Genomic DNA, 19,607 nt, shown 5'->3' on the forward strand with positions numbered 1-19,607 from the left:
ACGTGTGAAGTCCTGCATCTGTGCTGGAGCTGGGAACCAAACCCAGGAGTCCTGGCTCCTAGTGCCTTGCTCTAGCCACTAGGCTGCCCAGCCCTCTGCATTGTGACCTGGTCTTTCACTGCTGCCCCGGGCTCACCATGTTCCTGTTGCTGCTTTAACCCCTCAGTCGTGTGCCACATGGAAGGGAGTGGCCAGTGGCCGCAGGACAAAGAAGCCATCAAACGTGTCAAAGCCGCTTTCCACCTCCGCCTGGCCGAGCTCCTCAACCAGCAGCACCAACTCCTCTGCCGGCCTGCAGCCACTCACACAGACGTGTACAAGGTACAGACAAGGGAATCTGGGGCGGGGGCAGGCAGGGATCCTTCTCTGATGGGCTGGTCTCAGGAGTCAAGGATCTTTTGTGCCTGGCTTCCTGTGAGGGAGCCAAAGGGGCTGTGGGGTGTGTACAGCGGCTGACATTGCCAGGCACAGAGCTGGGATTCTGGCTGGCGGTTCGCAGGCACCACCCGGCATGAGGCTGGCGTGCAGCTCCTTTTCTTGGAAGGCTGGTCCCTGTGTGTGTTCCACTGTGGGTACGCGTGTGCCCGGAGCTGAAGAACGTTGAAAGCAGCGTCTGTTGGTTCGCACACGTGCCCTGACTCACCTTGTGCCTCTGACCAAGGAGACAAAGGGCGGGGTGGACCGACTGCCTCCCCAGTTCCTTCTCGTTGCCGCATGGTCCTGGTCATAACGTCCAGTGTCTGAAGCTTCAGCTTTATTCCTTTATCGGTGAGCACAGAGTGAGATAGCTGTAAGTAGCTTTTAGAGGTTTGAGTTTTAAAGTTTTATCTGATCATTTTTAGTGTTTTTTAGTTAGTCTCTCTCCAGGCTTGGGGAGCTCTCCTTCCACTCACCCCACCCCCATTCCCTGTTTCTGGTAGTGGGCTATACGAAGGACTCTGGGCTGATCAGACCCAGGCTGGGGCAGCCCCCCATACATAGACCTGCCTCAGCAAGGGGTGCCTTCTGCCATGAGTTCTGAATCAGGAGCGAAGGACTCTACCCCTGAAGATCTCTTGTTGGGGTCTTCTCAGGAGAGCAGGGAGCATTCTCATAAGCATGAGACTAAGTCTTCCTCCAAATCCACTTTGAAGAAGGCAGTCTGATTCAGCCCTGGTTAAACTGAGCAAGTGTCTAAGCCCAGCCCAAGAAAACTTAGTACGTCCTAAGTCTCAGCAGCATGACAAGAAAGCTCACAAGTCTAGGGCTCCCATCGGCACCAGATGGCGATCCGGCAGCACTGGTACCTTGCAAACACAAGCCACCAACGGAAGACAGATCTCCATTCACACACCTTTAACCCTCCCCAAAATGCTTTGCGATGCTTGCAACAGCGTTAGCAATATACGGTGCTGATCTACCTTCCCAGGGGACTCCCTAGGGGGAGGGGCCATTGGGTTGTGACATTGGGCACCTGGACATCTAGAGAGTCCAGGGTGCACATCAATGTTCTGGAGTTGCGGGCCGTTTGAAGGGCTTGCAAAGCTTTTCTCCCGCTCATTCAAGGTCACTGTGCCATTGTGGTGATGGACAACATCACAATAGTCCTTTATATCAACCAATGGGGAGGAGCGAGATCCATTCCCCTGTGCACAGAAGCGGTCAGTCTGTGGAGCAGGTGCGTTGGCAGTCTGCTTCCCAGGAAACCAGAATGTGCCAGCGGATTCTCTCAGCAGACATTGTGCCGTTGATGGTGAGTGGGAGCTACACGACTCTGTAGTGAACAATATTTTGACTCCGTGTGGGAACACCACCAGGGACCTGTTCATCTCTCAGTCAGGAACCATTAGCTTCTTGCGCCTTGTCTCTCCTATCCATGAAGGTTGCATTCCTGGTTGCCATCACCTCAGCCAGGAGGGTTGGTGAGTTTGGGGCATTGTATTCCATAAGGACAAGGTTTCATTACATTTACACCCTGAATTCACCCCCAAAGCAGTTTGCGTTTCACCTGAATCAAGCAGTTCGCTTACTTGTGTTCTTCCCAAAACCTCTCTCGCCCTCAGAAGAAAGGAGGCTCCAATCCCTCGATGTTCAGCAAGTCTGAGCCTTTTACTTTCAGAGAACAAAACCAATCAGAAACTCTCCTAGACTGTTTGTCAGCATAGTGGGAAGGGTCAGGCTATCTCCTCTTAAAGAATCTCCAAATGGATCTCAGCAGAGCAAAATACAGCCCACCGGCTGTCTAGTCTTTCCCCCGCCTCATGGGGTAAGAGCTCATTCCACAGGAGTGCAAGCAATGGCCGTGGCATTTGTTTCAGTAAGCGCCTTTACTTGATATCCGCAAGCCGGGTAGCTTGAGCGGCTTTCACACCTTTGTGAGATGCTACGTCTTGGTAGCGGATTCCTCCGTTTGGTGCATCTTCTGGAATGGTGGTCCTTGATTTGGCTCTGCTATCCATGACCTCACACTCTCCTCTTTTTGTGGTCCTGCTTGTCTGTCACCAACAGTGGAATACACAGAGGGACCAGCACTCAAAAAAGGAAAGAAAGTTATTTTACCTTGTAATAACTGGAGGATTTTCAAGATACGTGGTCCCTCTCTGTGTTCCACTACCCACCCTCCTTCCCCTCTGCTTCGGATCTTCTGTGATTCGTGGTGGAGAAGGAACTGGAGAGGTGGTCGCCCCGCCTTTTAGCTCCTTGGTCGGAGGCACCAGGTGAGCCAGGGTGCATATGCAAACCAGTAGTCGCTGCTTTCAGAATTCTCCAGCTCCGGGCACATGGAGCACGTGTGTACCCACAGTGGATAATGGAGAGGGATGACATATCTCCAAGAACCTCCAGATACTATAAGTAACTTTTCTTTTCTGCATCTTTGCCTTGAGGATACAAGTTCAAGGCATAGCCTGTGTATGTTGCTCTGGGCTCCTGCCCCCACCTGCTGTGGCTCACTCTCCTGCCCTCTCTCTCTCAGGATGGCTATGTTTTCCGTCTCCAAGTGGCCTACCACAGGGAGCCCCAGATCCTGAAGGAGGTGGTCACTCCAGAGGGGATGCTGAAGTACCGGGACACAGAGGAGTCTCAGCAGCTGGAACTGGAGACACTCCATCTGCCCTACCTGACCAGCTCTCTGCACGGGTAAGGAAGAGGGTATGCCCTGCAGGGAGAGAGGAGTGCATTATGGGTAGGTGTGACCGTTGGTGCCTGGAGGGGCCACACTGAGATTGCTTAATCAGGGCAAACTGCAAAGAATGGGACAGACGATCCCCAAAACTAGTGGTTGTTATAATTAGGATCGCCAAGCCAGCAACAAAACAGCTTCTACAATACACCTCTACCCCGATATAACGCGACCTAATATAACACGAATTCGGATATAATGCGGTAAAGCAGCACTCCGGGGGGGTGGGGCTGCGCGCTCCAGCGGATCAAAGCAAGTTCGATATAATGCGGTTTCACCTATAACGTGGTAGGATTTTTTGGCTCCCGAGGACAGCGTTATATTGGGGTAGAGGTGTACCTTCCTGGCTACCCAGAAGCCAAAACCACAACTCCCTTAAAGCAACCCAGCCTTGGGCTCCCACCCAGACAGCCAAGTCAAATATGATGAGGATTATGAAAAATCTTGTTCATCATATAAAAAGTCGTACCAATCCCAAGCGATCGGACACGTTACCCACCAGGTCAATGAATATCTCAGATCTTACCGGAATACGCACTTACAGCCAATTCTTATTAACTAAACTAAGATTTATTTTAAAAGAAAAGAGAGAATATTGGTTAAAGATCATTGTACATACAGATATGAATAGAGTTCTTAGGTCAGTTTCATAGTAGAGATGGTGAGCTGCTGAGTTGCAAAAACTTCTTTCCAGAATCAGTTCATCAGGTTATAGTCTGAATAGGCAGCCCATATAAAGAGTTGGTTCAAATTCTTCCATGGGAAATAGCAGGGCAATCCAGACGGGAGCTGGAGGCTTCTGTCTCGTGACTCAAGTTTCCCCCGACCAAGCTTAAGCAGATCTGAGATTCAGGATCAGGGCCCTAGAGTTCTTTTATAGATCTCTGGCAGGCTATCAATAGCCTCTTGACAGCAGGTATTCCTTGGGTGAAGCAATGCAGCTTTGAGGTAAAACCTTCTATTTCCTATGTACGCACAGGTACTTAGTTGCATTCATCAGCATAAGATAATTATCCATTAAGCAGTTCATAGATAGTTTGTCTATATTTCTGTTTGAAGTTTATAGTAATGGTATTATTACACCCAAGTTCCATCTAAATGTTGTTAATCCCTTCTAATCTCTGAATCAATAGATATAGTAACAGACAGGAACCATCTGGTTACATTGTTAATCTCTAATAAGATATAAGTAAACACATACAAATACCTTTTAATATTTACCTCTAATTCTCTAACAATGTAGATTTGCTCCAGTCTATCGGACATGGCTATGTTAGCTATTTATAAGGAATAGTCCTAATTACCATTTACATACGTTTCTAATATGTCTTTAAAGGTTGCATTTGGGTCATTTAGCCTGCTAGTTGCGTCACCCTTTCTGGCTCAGTGTCACAGTAGGGAACTGGTCCTCCAGTTCTCTACGTCTATAAGGAACGGGCAAAGCATTGTGGGGGGGAGCGGGAGAGAGGAGTGCATTGTGGGTAGGGAACTGATTGGCAGCTTTCTGCTAGATCTGAGAGACCTTTCCCTCCAGTTATGGTGACCGGTGGGTCTGGGCAGTCTCTCAGTAGCAAAGTAATAGCAGTTGTAGCAGCAAGGCTACAGAGTGAATGAGACTCACCCATTCCCCCTTCCCTCTCCACAAAACTCCAGCAAATCCAGTGCTTGCAGCAAACGATCCATCCGTTCCCAGCTCTGCAAGCAGAGGCCATTGGGGTGGCTTGGGTGACTGGGATAATGAGGTGATGTTGTTGCTTCTCTTCCTTCTCCCTGCAGGCTCCAGCAGCAACACCCCGCCTTCAGCGGCACCTCCCGGCTAGCCAAGCGCTGGGTCTGCGCCCAGCTGCTGAGTGACAGCCTCTCGGATGAGTGCGTGGATCTGCTGGCGGCGTCTCTGTTCCTGCACCCAGCACCTTTCACCCCGCCGAGGTGAGAACCGGGGAGCCCTGGCCTCACTGCTTTTTATGTTGGATTAACTCCCTCCTGTTTTCTCGGGGTGCTTTGGGTGAGGGAACCGAGGGCAGGGCTGGGAGAGGAGGAGGGTGGGGCTGGGAGTCTGCCCCAGCACACTCACTGCGATTTTAATGGCTTATTAATGAAGTGCAGTTGGGGACCAGTTCAGCCCTGAGAAGCTGCATGGGTGACTGGTCCAAAGCCCTGAGCCACCGTGGGCGATGAGTAGGGACCTACCAAATTCACGGTCCATTCTGGTCAACTTCAGGGCCAGAGGGTTTTCAAATTTGGTCAATTTCACGATTTCAGGAGCCACTGGAGGAGGAAGCCCTGAGTTTGCGGAGCTGGGGGGGGACAGAAGTGGAGACCCCAGCGCCTGGCTGCAGCAGTGGGCGGAAGCCCTGAGCCTGGGTTGCCCTGAACCCGGCCTACCCTGGCAGAGGGCAAAAGCCCCAAGCCTGGGCTACCCAACTACAGCTGCCAGGAGGGGAAGCCCAGGGAGGAATCCCTGAGCTTGGTGCCACCGCAGGAGCCAAGGCTGGGGGGGGATGGAAGCCCAGAGCCCAGCTTCCAGGCTGCTGCAGCTCGGAAGTGAGGGTGTATCAGCAGACAGGGGCCTGGCTGCAGAAGGGCTGTGAGATAAAGGGGGATGTGTGCCCCAGGTCGGGGATGGGAGGCTCTGGAGGATGCAGTCACACCAAGGGGCTATGGGAATAAACATCTGTGCAGTTCCCCTGGTACTAATCATTCCTCTGGGGTTTAACCATTAGGGTCACACACTCGCTTTCCCGCAGCTGAATGTGAGGCTGGGACAGCGGGAACCCCAGTTACTCCCATCTGCTGTTCCTGTCCTGCTTCTAGACGGGCATGGGTGTCAGGACTCCTGGGTTCATGATGTTGATGAGATGGCTTCCATACATACGTTGGGAGCTTCATGCTGGCAGCGGAAGCCTGGCTTGTTAGCCGGGGAAACTTGGCATGTTTAAAACTAGATGGAACAAAACACTAGTAAATATACCATAGAGACCAATCCTGCACTGGCCCTGGGCAGGTGGACTCGACAGGACCCAGCAGGGTCCGATTTCTCCCCATAAGTTGTGCTGTTTATAATGCCACACACTGCTAGGGAGTCTTTTGTCTGAGGCTCTCAAAGCACTTCACAAGCATTAATTAAGCCTGTCCATTGCCTTGTGGTGTTGGCATGTATAATCCCCCGTTTTATGGGGAGGGAAACAGGCACAGAGGTGAAGCGACTTGCCCACTAAGAGAGTGGCTCACTCCACCCCCCCCCCCCGCTGTAACCACTAGACAAAACTGCCTCTGTGTGGAAGAGGCAGGCACAGGAGATGGAGAGGACCGAGGAGAACGTTTTGCCCCATCCCTGGTTTCAGTCGCAGGAATGTGACCGGGGGAGAGGCTCCCACCTGACTTCAATGAACGGTCCCTCCTCAATGGGCCAGAGAGGCCAAAATGCCCATGGTCCCTGGCCGTGAGGAGGTTCCTCCCTCGCTCCCCTAGCTGGGGCTCTGCAGTGCCTGGCTCGGAGCTCCTTTGTGTGCGGGTGGCGCATTCTCTCTCACCCCGTTACAGTGGTTTCTGTCTTGCCCGCAGCTCCCCTCAGGTGGGCTTCCTTCGCTTCCTTCACCTGCTCACGGCCTTCGACTGGAAGAACAGCCCCCTCATCGTTAACTTGAACGCCGACCTCAAAGGTGAGTCGATGGGACCCCGCGCAGCCCACGGCGCCATGCAGCATGTCCTCTGGCTGCCCTTCGCTCAGGTGTGGCCGCGAGGAGATGAGTGACACCAGCGGATCCTGGCCTGCCTTGTTGTCAGCGAGAGCCCTGCAGATGGTGCTGCTAATCAGGGGCGCTGTGTGGGGACTGGGCGGCTCGGGGTTGGTAATGGGGTATACGGAACCTTCCACCACAAGTTGTGGGGCTCACTGTGACCCAAGTGGCCTGAGTCTGTTGTGGCTGGTGGGCAGGCTCTGTGGAATAAGATTGATGGGCATCGCTTCCTTGTGGACAGGTTAGAGAAAAATCACTGTCCCTGTTGGCCCTAATAGCTCTGTGGCTGCCATGGAGACTTCTCCACTGGGAGATCTCTCCGTGGCAGGAGACAGATGCATTGACTGGGCCATGTGAGGAAAGCCTTTGTACTGTCCTGTTTACCTCAGTTAAACCCTCTTGCAAGGGTCTTTGGACCATCCCTGTGTATGTGTTCAGGAAGAGGGGAAAGGCCAGGGACTCGGCCTATTCAGAGGCTGGTTGGGTTGCCATTTTGGGGGTGAGAGCAGCTACCTTGCTAGGAACCAAATCGAGACCACTCAGCAGCTGTTGGGAGAAGCTGCTTTTCAGCTGCTGCTGATCTGGGCCAGTTTGGAGGCAGAAGCTGAAAGCCTCTGTATCCTGTGACCAGTCACCAAAGCTCCCTCTGTCTGGGAATGCCTTCCTCGTTGGAGTGGTTAGCTGGGAACCCAAGCAGCAGATTAGCTGGGACTCAAAGCGCCTGGGATGTGGGCTGGTTTCTTGTTCTGTTTTTTTCCTTGTAGGTTTTAATGTCTTAATCCCCCAGGTGTTTGGGGGTGGGGGAAGGTAGGTTCTTTGTGTTTTATTGCTTAGATCTCTTGGTGTAGCTGTCTCTGATTTCCCAGGAGTTTACCTCATTTCCTCCTGGACATAGTTTGCCTCCAGGCAATACCCGCGCTCTAGTCTATTCATTGTGAGTCATGTTTGCTAGCACCGCTACCAGGGATGCTGTGTGGACATGATAATATAGGACATTGAACTGGGACTTGGGAGACCTGGATTCAATTCGTGGCTTTGCCATTGGCCTGCTGGGTGACTTTGGGTTGGTCATCACCACTCCCTGTGCCTCAGTTTTCCCATCTGTAAAATGGGGATGAGGATACTGACCTCCTTTGAGATCTGTGGATGGAAAGTGCTATATAGGAGCTAGGTGTTGGTATTATTTTTAGGGCTGTTGATTAATCGCGATTCAATTTTTTGTGTTAATCGCGATGAAAAAAATTAATCGCAGTTTTAATCATATTGTTAAACAATAGAATACCAATTGACATTTATTAAATATTTTTGGATGATTTTCTACATTTTCAAATAAATTGATTTCAATTACAACACAGAATACAAAGTAGACAGTGCTCACTTTACATTATTTTTTATTACAAGTATTTGCACTGTAAAAATGGCAAACAAAAGAAATAGTATTTGTCAGTTCACCTTATACAAGTACTGTAGTGCAATGGCCTTATGGTGAAAGTGCAACTTACAAATCTTTTTATTTTTTTTTGTTACATAACTGCACTCAAAACCAAAACAGTGTAAAACTTTAGAGCTTACAAGTCCACTCAGTCCTACTTCTTGTTCAGCCAATTGCTCAGACAAACAAGTTTGTTTACATTTATGGGAGATAATAAGAGGCGGGCAGCATTTACAGTGTCACTTGAAAGTGAGAACAGGCATTCGCACGGCACTTTTGTAGCCGGCATTGCAAGATACTTACGTGCCAGATGCGTTAAAGATTCATATGTCCCTTCATGCTTCGGCCACCATTCCAGAGGACACGCTTCCATGCTGATGATGCTTGTTTAAAAAAAAAAAAAAAATGCATTAATTAAATTTGTGACTGAACTCCTTGGGGGAGAATTGTATGTCTCCTACTCTGGTTTACCTGCATTCTGCCATATATTTCATGTTATAGCAGTCTCGGATGATGACCCAGCAGACGTTGTTCGTTTTATGAAGACTTTCACTGCAGATTTGACAAAATGCAAAGAAGGTACCAATGTGAGATTTCTAAAGGTAGCTACAGCACTCGACCCAAGGTTTAAGAATCTGAAGTGCCTTCCAAAATCTGAGAGGGACGAGGTGTGGATCATGCTTTCAGAAGTCTTAAAAGAGCAACACTCCGATGTGGAAACTACAGAATCCAAACCACCAAAAAAGAAAATCAACCTTCTGCTTGTGGTATCTGACTCAGATGATGAAAATGAACATGCGTCGGTTTGCACTGCTTTGGATGGTTATTGAGTGGAACCCATTATCAGCATCAACGCATGTCCTCTGGAACGGTAGTTGAAGCATGAAGGGACATATGAATCTTGAGTGCATCTGGCACATAAAATGTCTTGCGATGCCGGCTACAACAGTGCCATGCGAATGCCTGTTCTCACTTTCAGGTGATATTGTAAACAAGAAGCCAGCAGCATTATCTCCTGCAAATGTAAACAAACTTGTTTGTCTGAGCAATTGGCTGAACAAGAAGTAGGATTGAGGGGACTTGTAGTGTCTAAAGTTTTACATTGTTTTATTTTTGAATGCAGGTTTTTTTTGTACTTTAATTCTACATGTGTAAGTTCAACTTTCATGATAAGAGATTGCACTACAGTACTTGTATTAGTGCTGATATTGGAAGTGATCATGACCTTGTGATGCTAAACTTTTGGCTGCGGCTAAGGAAAATCGTCAGGCCAAAGTTCACCAGAATCAAGTTTGACTCAGAAAGACTTAGAGACCGAAGCATTGCAGAGTCATTCCAAGCAATGATCAGTGGAAAATTTGCTCCGCTGCTTGCTCTAGAGGAAGACGTAGAAACAATGACCAACAATTCCAACGCTGTAATGAATGAGGCAGCAATGGATATTCTTGGGAAACTCCGTAAGAAGACAAAACCTTATGTCACAAATGAAATACTACAAATGTGAGACATTAGAAGAAACTCAAGAGACAAGAACAGCACTGAGGGAGCTGATCAGTACAGAGCGATTGGCAGAAAGATCAAGAAAGGAATGAAGGTGGCCAAGGAGATACAGATTGAAAAAGAGTGCTCTAAAATTGAAGAGTGTATCAATAATAAAAATAGCAAACGAGCCTTCCAGATTGTAAAAGATCTGACGAAGGAAAGATGGACCAAAGCTAACGCAATTCAAGACAAAGAAGGGAACAATCTTACAAAAGAAAAGGACATCATCAATAGGTGGACAAATTACTGCTCTGATCTATACAACCACCAGACAAATGGAGATCCTAGTGTCCTAGACAGCCCAGATTCAATAGAGGAGGATGACTTTCCAATACTCCTTGAAGAAGTGGAGACAGCAGTGAAATCACTCAAGAACGGAAAGGCTACAGGTATTGACAACATCCCAGCCGAACTGATGAAATTCGGAGGAGAAATAGTAATCAACAAGATATAATCAACAAGATTTGGCAGACCGGTGAGTGGCCCTCCATGTGGACACAGTCACAGTCACTAATCATCACTCTGCCAAAGAAAGGCAACCTGCAATTGTGTCAAATTGTGACCATAAGCTTGATTAGCCAAAAATACTTCCTTTTTTTTTTTTTTTTTTTTTTTTTTTTTTTTTGGAATGGGTTACCTAGGGAGGTGGTGGAATCTTCATCCTTAGAGATTTTTAAGACCCGGCTTGACAAAGCTCTGGCTGGGATGATTTAGTTGGTTTTGGTCCTGCTTTGAGCAGGGGTTTGGACTAGATGACCTCCTGAGGTCTCTTCCAACCCTAATATTCTGTGATTTTTATGATCTCAGCAAAGTGATGTTGAAAGTCCTATTGAACAGATTGAAGCTGCAAATGGAGAATATCATCGCTGAAGAACAAGCTGGCTTTCGTGCTGGAAGAAGTACCACAGAACAGATTTTCAATCTTCGTGTTCTATGTGAGAAGTACTTACAACATCAGCAGGACATCTACTACGTCTTTGTTGACTTCAAGAAGGAGTTTGACAGAGTATGGCACGAAGCTTTCTGGGCAACCACGAAGAAGTAAAATGTTGGTTGTAAGCTTATTCTTACCATTAAACAACCGTATGCCAAGGTCAGCAGTGCAGTTCTTGTCAATGGCACAATAGGAGAATGGTTTTGAACAATTGTTGGAGTCCGGCAAGGCTGCCTTCTTTTGCCCACACTGTTCAACATCTACTTGGAGCGCATAGTGACCGATGCCCTAGAAGATCACAGATGCACAGTCAGCTCTGGGGGGCGAACAATCTCAAATCTTCGGTTTGCTGATGACATTTACGGCCTGGCAGGCAGCGAAGATGAACTTGCCAACCTTGTGAAACGAGTGGATGAAACCTCCGCAAAATACAGCATGGAAATCAGTACAGAAGCCTGTGGAACCCCATAAGATTGGGTCCCTAATCCATGAACTATTGGAACTCATTTACAAAACTTTTCTTAAACATTATATGAATATATTGTCTCGTACTATAGAATTAGAATTTATAATTCCTATTCTATGGTGAGACATTATAGCTCAAAGATATATCTTAATTAGAACTACCTTTAGATTGGTTTTTTCCCTCAAAAAGCATTTTATCAAAAAAATCTGATTTTAAATAAGCAAAAAAATACTTCACACAACACACAGTCAACCTTTGGGACTCATTGTCAGGGGATGTTGTGAAGGCCTAAAGTAAAACTTGGTTCGAAAGAGAATTAGCCATTGATGAGCCTATCCTCATGAACTTATTAGCCAAGATGGTCAGGGATGCAGCCCCATGCACTGGGTGCCCCTAAACCTCCAAACGCCAGAATCGGGGACTGGATGACGGGATGGATCTCTTGAAATTGCTTGGTTCTGTTCATTCCCTCTGAAGCATCTGGCATTAGCCTCTGTCAGGATACTGGGCTAGATGGACCATTGGTCTGACCCGTTTGGCCGATCTTAGGCTCTGTATTATGCCTGCCCAAGAGAGGGACCTGTGGGCTGGGCTGGTAAAGAAGAAACTTCCTGAAGATCTTGTGCACCCCCGAAGTAGGACCGTGCGTGGTCCCAGGAGCCCTGAGCATATGTCCACATGGCAGGTGCGATTGTAGTGCAAATAGGCATACCTGCACAAGCTTTAGTCTAGCTAGCCTGGGTAACGGTAGTAGTGTGGACGTGGCTTCGTGGGCCAGCTGCCAGAGTACAAGCCTGCCCAGGACCCTAGGTATGTACTCTGGTTGTTAGCCTGTGCTGAATCCCTGCCATCACATCTACGCTACTGTTATGTGAACTGGCTAACTTTGAGCTAGCGCAGACATTCCTACTCGTGCTCCAATCGCAGACTTCCCTTTCAGTGTAGACGCACTTGATGGGAGCACAGGGGATCTCCCCGACTCCCAAGCCTCTGTGCCTAGGTAGCAATTCTGCAGTAGTTGAAAGACTCTCGACATTTCAGAGTTTAACGTCTGCTGTGGGGCTTGTTACTAGGTTGTTTTAATGTGTGTGGGGTTGAAACTTCTTATGCAAAGTCTGGTGAGCCTGGGAGGGGCAGGTTTGTAACCAGGTCCTTTTGCTGAGCAGAGTCGTTGGATGCAGAGACGGGGGAGCCAGTGGCACCCCCAGGCATCGGCACTGTGCTGGCTGAGGCTGTTGTATTTCTTAAGCTATTTCAGCTGGCATCAGACACTGACTGTGGGGTCAGTGGTACCGGAGATTTCAGCGCTAGTGTGCGATAATGCTGTGAATATCCCTGACCTCAGATGGGCTGCGAGTGACCCTGGGGTCATGTCAGTGGAAGCAGCTTGGCCTGGATTGGTCTGTGGGCTTTATATTTAATTGGTGCTGCTCTGTACATCACCACCATCTCCTCACTCTGCTTCCCCACTTCAGCTGTTGGCTTTGACCAACTTAAGAGCGTCAGAAAATGCAGACTAGGGCCGCTGCCCAAGTCCTAGACTGTTCCCTGCTCAGCCTTGTGTTTGGTGACCCGTTCCGAACACCCATGTTCAAGAAAGATGAAGGGCCTGTCTTACGAGAGGAGGCTGAAGGAGCTTGGCCTATGTAGCTCAGCAAAACTAAGGCCGAGGGGGATCCGATTGCCCTCTGTAAATACATCAGGGAGGGAAAACTCCACGGTGGGGGGAGAGCTGTGTCAGCCAAAGGACAATATTGGCCCAATCGCAAAGGGGGATAAACTGACTTTGAGTAAAATTAGGCTGGAAATGAGAAGAAGGTTCCTAACCAACAGAGGAGGGAGGTTCTGGAACCTAGATTTAAAATGAAGCTTGGTAAGTTTATCCAGGGGAAGGTGGAACTGGGTTGCCCGTGATAGCACTAGACTGGATTCTGTGACCTTGGAGGTCCCCGCCAGTCCTGTGTTCCTATGGTGAGAGCGCAGAGTGGTGGCTTCCCATGCTGCGTGTGCTGGGCAGGGCTGCTGGGGGCGAAGAGGGACGTGGCGGGCACCCAGGCAGGGCTGATGGACAGGGTTTCGGATGTTGCTTTTGCGTGTGTTCCCCAGATGCAGATTACACCGAGATCAGGAACGAGTTTGTGGCTGCCCGGCCTCACCTCCCCGTCATGTTCATCGCCACCCCCAGAGACAAGCGGAGCTCAGTGTGGACCAAAGAGCGGCCTTCTGCGCAGGTGAGCCAGGAATCATCCTGCCCAGCCATTCCGCTGGGGTGCCTGCCTGTAACCAGCCAAGGGTAACTTCTGCTCTCCCTGCACTGGAGTGCTCCGATTCCCATCCCCTTTCTCTGTCAAGGTTATTCCAGATGCGCTTCTTTGCTGGGCCTGCTGCAGAGCTGCCACTACCCAGGGGCCAGGTATTGTGCAGGCTCTGTTTACCCCCTGCACCTGAGCAATGCTCCCAGCACCTGTGCCCTTGTCCCTCCCTTCCTCATGCCCCTCACTGTAGCACTGTTGTCCGGCTGAGGACAGTGTCTTCCCTGCCCCCATTGGAGCCGGGAAGTGTCTTACCTGCCCCTGCAGCTAGCGAGGTGTCCCTATCGCAGTGCGGGGGCTGTGTGATGTCTGGGGTCCTCCTTGGTTCTACCCTCCAACTCTCTGCCCCTCCTCAGATCCTGCAGCGCCTTCTCGTGCTGGCGCTGGAATCGCTTCGGGCGTTGGAGGAGCAGCTCACGGACCCGCTTGGGAGCCAGGATGTGAAGGTAATTCCTTAGCGCGCCTGAGCCTCACCCCTGCCCTGGAGGGGCTGCGCAGGGGTGAGTGGCCGCTAGCTGTTTCTGCACCTGGGGTTATTGCCCAGATCCTTTCCCTATGCCAGCAGTTCTCAAACTTCATTGCACCGCGACTCCCTTCTGACAACTAAAATTACTACACGACCCCAGAGTGGCGGGGGGACGGGACCAAAGCCTGAGCCCACCCGAGCCCTGCCACCCCAGGCAGAGGGGCCGAAGCCCAAGGGCTTCAGCCCCAGGCAGGGGGCCTGTAACCTGAGCCCCGCTGCCCAGGGCTGAAGCCGAAGCCTGAGTCTCGCTGCCCAGGGATTTAGCCCTCGGGCTTCAGCTTTGACCCTGGGCGGTGGAGCTCGGGTGTCGGCTTTGGCCCCAGCAAGTCTAACACCAGCCGTGGCGACTCCATTAAAATGGGGTCGCGATCCACAGTTTGAAAACCCCCACCCTGTGCTTTATAAGAATGGTCATGCTGGGTCAGATCAATGTCCATCTAGCCCAGGATCTTGTCTTCCGACAGTGGCCAGTGCCAGATGCTGTCTGGGAATGAACAGAACAGGGCAATTTATCGAGTGAGCCATCCCCTGTCATCCCAGCTTCTGGCAGTCAGCGGTTTAGGGAAACTCAGAGCCTGGGGTTGCACCCCGACCATCTTGGCTAATAGCCCTTAATGGACCTATCCTCCATGAACACCTCTAGCAACGAGTTCCACAGGTTGACTGTGCTTTTTGTGTGAAGGAGTACTTCCTTCTGTTAGTTTTAAACTTGTTTCCTGTTCATTTCATCGGGTGACGTGATGTTTTGTGGGCAGGAGGGAGGAAAACCCCTAAAAAAGTTGTCAACGTTTAGCCAAAAAATTGGAAAAAGTCCATTTTTGTATGAAAATCTGTCTCGGTTGAAAAATGTCCGCCTGCTGTTAAACCCAAGACAAGGGTAGATATTGTTGAGAGAAGAGAGCCAAGTCTGATCCCTGTGGGGCTCTGTAGAGTTTCCCCGTAGAGGTGCTGGGCCTCTCTTCAGTGCAATCAATGCCAAATGGTAGCCTCTTAGCTCACTCTCCTGGCCTTCCTCCTCCTCATTATGCTGCAGTCTGAGTTACTTAGCATCATGGAGCGGGGGCTGTATTTTGAAAACTAATTGCTGTGGAAGTGGCCGTTCTCCAAAGAGCCCAGAAGAGGGTGCGCTTGCTTCAGGCGGCTGATCCTCTTCCGAGACAAGCATTTGGGAAAGTGAGGATGATGACATGTACCGTACAGCTGTTCTGTAAATGAAAAACTCTTCACGTTAGGCCAGAGCCATGTGGGGTCAGTAATGATCTTCCGTAGCTGTTCCCTGCTGTGTTTGAGGTGCTTAATATTGCTCAGAGGAGTCTGAAGCGCCTCAGGTGAGGATTAAGCCACCAGCATTCCTGTGTGGTAGGCAGGGGATGTACGGAATTGCTTCCTCCACCATTGAAATAAAACCACCTCTGGGGTGCATCGTTCGAGCACAGCAGCGTTACGCCGCTGTTCAGAACGGGAAGGGAAGGATGGTGCATCTAACTGAAAGGGCAGGTGGAATTCTGGGGGGCAGAATGTAATGACTGGAGTGACAATGTGGTCCGGACTTTGGGGCTCATGCCCTGACTCTTGCAAAAGGATCTCAGGTTTAACCTGTCAGCAGAAAAATATCACCCCCTAAAACCAGGCTTGGGCATTTGTCTGGGAATGACTCGGCAAGAGGAGCACCCCTCACTCAATGGCCAGTGTCGCTTCCTGCAGAAATCAAATGTTCCTAAACATAGGCTAACCATATTTCCCAAAGGGAAAATGGGACACGGCGTGGGGTTACCTTGAGCCTCACCTCCCCCGCGTGGGTCCGAGTCCTCCTCTCCCCCTACCCCCGCAGAGGGCTGGCCTGAGCCACTCGCCTGAGTCCCCCTTCCCCTCCCCCACGTGGGTCTGAGCCTGCTCCGCCCCTCCCCTCCCCGCACGAGGCTGGTGTTGCAGCTCGCCCGAGCCCTCCCTGCCCCCCCCATGAGGCTGGAGCTGGCATTGCTGCTCACTCGAGCCCTGCCCACCCCCCACCTGAGCCCTGCCTCTGCGCGGAGCTGGCATCACCATCACCACTCCCTCCAATGTTCCTCCGCACCCCACTTCTTTGACAAAAGTGGGCATTTGTCCCCTTTACTCTTGGCAAGAGCAAACGGGACAAGTGCCTACTTTTGTCAAAAAAGTCAGGACGGCCGGGGCAGGGCTTAAAATAGGGACTGTCCCGGCCAAAACAGGACGCATGGTTACCCTACCTAAACAGGTACCTGTCTCGCTTAGCCTGTAAGACTGGAGTACAACGCACCATGCTATAGGTACAGATTGAGATCAGTACAGCGGAGTGCAGCAAGAGAAGTCCAAGGGAGATCTGAGCATTGGGTTGTACCCATGTACGTGTGGGAAGCGGCGAGACTGTGCCCTAAGCTCGGCCCACAGTCCTGAACTCCTCCTACAAGCCCAGAGGAGCTGTCTGTTTCTGCTAAAACGATCAGCAGCAAAATTAGTTAACAGTGATATTAAAGTCTTGTCTACACTAAGAAATTGAACAGTTGCTGAGAACAGATTAGAGCTAGATGATAGTAATAGCCAGAGTCACACTTTCTCTCTCCTGAAGATCTGTTCTGAGTCTCCTTTTTCTGTTTTTATGCTGCCACCGTCCATAGTTCCTTGTCTCCTCAAATATCACCGTCCGTGGTGCAATACGTTTGTTTGCTTGTTCTCTTAGGGTGCACGTCACTGATTGGCTCAGATCCTCTTATCTACTCACTGTTAAGAGCTATGGCCCCAATCCTGCTGGTTTCCCTGTGTGGCGAGATCCCTGTTGAAGTCAGTGGGGTCTGTGCAGGCACATGGGTCCACCCATCTGGAATGTCCTGGCGAATAGGAGCTATTTTTTTTATAAGGACTCCCTGCTTGTGTTAGCGACGTCATTTTGTTCCTTGGCATAGATCGAAAATGTGGTTCAGTGTCTTCACCAACTTGAATTGTTAATTCCATTCTCCATCATTTATCCACACTTATTTTCTCCCCAGCACCTCTTTCCGCTGAGGTACGTCTAAACCCTCTGGTTTATTCCACATCATAGCCTGCTTGGATTAGCATTAAACACATGATGCTCCCTTGGCTGCCCTTATCTTTACCCTGCAGTCCTTTACTGACGCTGTGAGTTCTTGTTTGGTCCCCTCTCCCTACTTTCCATTTCCAGAGCAGGTCTGTTTTTAAACTTCCAGTCTCGGAGCAGCCCCCTTGTGGGGAAGCCCCATAAGTTGCTGCTTATTCCTTGAATTCTTGTTTTCAAAGGAAGTTAATTTGTTGGTTGCCAGTGCTTTATCTAGAGCTTTACCCAGGAGAATTACCTGCATTTTGGATACTGTGGCATAAAGGGAGAACGTTAATTGAGCCTGCAAGTTGTTGTTGAGGAGGAAAATATTGGGCGTCTGATCCTGAGCAGCGTTTAATGACTTCTAACGAGACTGGTCACAGCACTAAGAATAGGCCCAGATTCTTAATTCTTGCAAGCCCCAAGTCTCATTTTCAAAATTGGCATTGTCACGGGGATTCAGTGGGACTTCAGTTTGTTGGTGTTGCAGCCCCGAGTGGAGCAATCCCTGAGGACCTCTGAAAACCTGAGCCTGTGCCTGTGAGCAGGATCTGGCCCCAAACATTTTCTATTTTTTTCCTCTTTAATGTTGTGTGCCTGCTGGAGCACAAGCTTCCAGGGCCTGGTGCTAGGAGGTGCTGAGCACCCCCAGCTCTCATTGAAGCTAGCAGGGCTTAAGAAGAAGACTGGCCTTGTGGTTAAGACAGGTAGACTGGCGTTCAGGAAATCTGGGTTCAATTTCCAGCTCTGCCACAGACATCCTGGGTGGCCTTGGGCACAGCTTTGTAAAGTTATTTAGGCGTCGTTAAAATCAGCATCGTGTTAAGTGCCGCAACGCCTGAACAGCTTTAAAAACCTGGGCCGTAATCTCTAGCTGAGCTCAGTAAAATGGGCACAGCAGCGCTTTTTCTCCAGCATTTCGCCCGTCCCGTCACTTTGCATTGTCAGCTTTTCAGCACAGGGAGTGTCTGTCTGCTACTGTGTGTTTGTGCAGCTCCTAGCTTGATCAGAGATGGAACCTCTGCGCACTACTGCAGTCCAAACAAGGAGTCATTAATGGCCCTAAACACCTTGTAGGGTTGGGCTCTACGGGTTTATTTTGGCAAAACACTCGCAGACTTGCATTGGTAGACCATAGACACCAAGCTTTTTAAATATGAAAGCAAAAATAAATGATTCTTCTGTGGCTGAGGATGCCCATGGTGGTCAGGGACTTCGGCCCAGAGTCTGTGAACTGAGCCTCACAGGGAGGCAAAAAGCTTTACATAGACACAGGTGTCTGCATGGATCTGATTGCAGGATTGGGGCTTAATTTTACGTAAGAATAACAAATGTCTCTTGTTTTTCTAGACTACGTTATTGTAGCCGCCATGTGAGGTCCTCTTCCTGAGTCCAAGTTGATCTTGGATTTTAATAAGCTGTGGTAAAGCTTTAATTAAAATTTTTATTTTTTGAACCAGGTCAGGGACAACGTGCAGTTCCAAGGATTCTCTCTCAAACAGTGGCTTTTGTTCAATCCTGCCTGCTCCTCTTACTCATCTAAATGGCAGCGTGGGAGCTGGCAGCCAACTTCTGCAGAGAATAGGAAACCAAGAGGGGCGAGGGAAAGAGACTTTTAAGTGCAAAAGAATAACGTTAATGACAGCAGAATGGAGATGTAAAGCATAGGAATTGGTTCCTGTGACAACTGCAGCTCCAGCAGCCTGGAGCATGTGTGTTGTTTTCTTATTGTCTGTGCTCTCAAGTTGTTCATAAGTGTATCCCAGTTATTTCTGACTTCACTGCTCGGAAGGACTGCCAGTTTTGTGTGTGCGCGCAAGGGGGCATCTGTGATCCCATAGACTTTTTGTATGGGGTTATGTTAACTTGTGGCATCAATGTCTGTGAATTTCCGACTCTTATACGTTTCCTACCTCAGTCCCTGGTGTTTTGTGGACATTGTGCATTTTTCAAGGGGTCTGCTAATTTGGGGCATTTTCATTTTGGGTGCCCAACTTGAGATGTACAAGGCCAGGTATTTCTGAGGTTCTGAGCACCGATGGCTCTTGTTGAAGGTGTAGTGCTCAGAATCTCTGAAATTGGGCCTCTGGAGATGCCCAAACTTAGAGGCTGCTTTTAAAACGTGTGGGGTTTTTTTTAGGTTTACACTTAACTTCCTTGTCGGTTTGGGCGGGGGGGGGAGGGAGTGTAGGGAAAAAAAATGGCTCAAGGTGCTGAGACACTTACTGGACTGCTCACTGCCAGGTCGGAGCCAGCCTTTGCGGGATCACCGAAGGGCCTTCTGCGTGAGGGCTGTCCGTCTCCCTCCCACGGTTTGTCTTTGTGCTCCCCATCTACTTTGATGTTAGAGCTGGTGGGGGGTGAGAATTAAAAGGGAATAAAAACCAATTTTTTTTTTATTTTTTTTTAAATACTGGGGAAT

General features: G+C 49.6%; 1 protein-coding gene across 1 annotated transcript in view; it reads left to right on the forward strand.

Annotated features, from left to right (window-relative positions):
* NOL6 (nucleolar protein 6) overlaps window positions 1-19,607 on the forward strand; it is a 60,571-nt gene that overhangs the window by 20,865 nt on the left and 20,099 nt on the right. Inside the window, exons 18-23 of the mRNA XM_065406314.1 lie at window positions 167-321; window positions 2,954-3,117; window positions 4,937-5,089; window positions 6,725-6,822; window positions 13,381-13,505; window positions 13,943-14,032. Of these exons, the coding sequence (XP_065262386.1) occupies window positions 167-321; window positions 2,954-3,117; window positions 4,937-5,089; window positions 6,725-6,822; window positions 13,381-13,505; window positions 13,943-14,032 (785 nt within the window). The remainder of the gene's footprint in view (window positions 1-166; window positions 322-2,953; window positions 3,118-4,936; window positions 5,090-6,724; window positions 6,823-13,380; window positions 13,506-13,942; window positions 14,033-19,607) is intronic.

Source organism: Emys orbicularis, chromosome 6, assembly GCF_028017835.1.
Source record: "Emys orbicularis isolate rEmyOrb1 chromosome 6, rEmyOrb1.hap1, whole genome shotgun sequence".
Taxonomy (NCBI): domain Eukaryota; kingdom Metazoa; phylum Chordata; order Testudines; family Emydidae; genus Emys; species Emys orbicularis.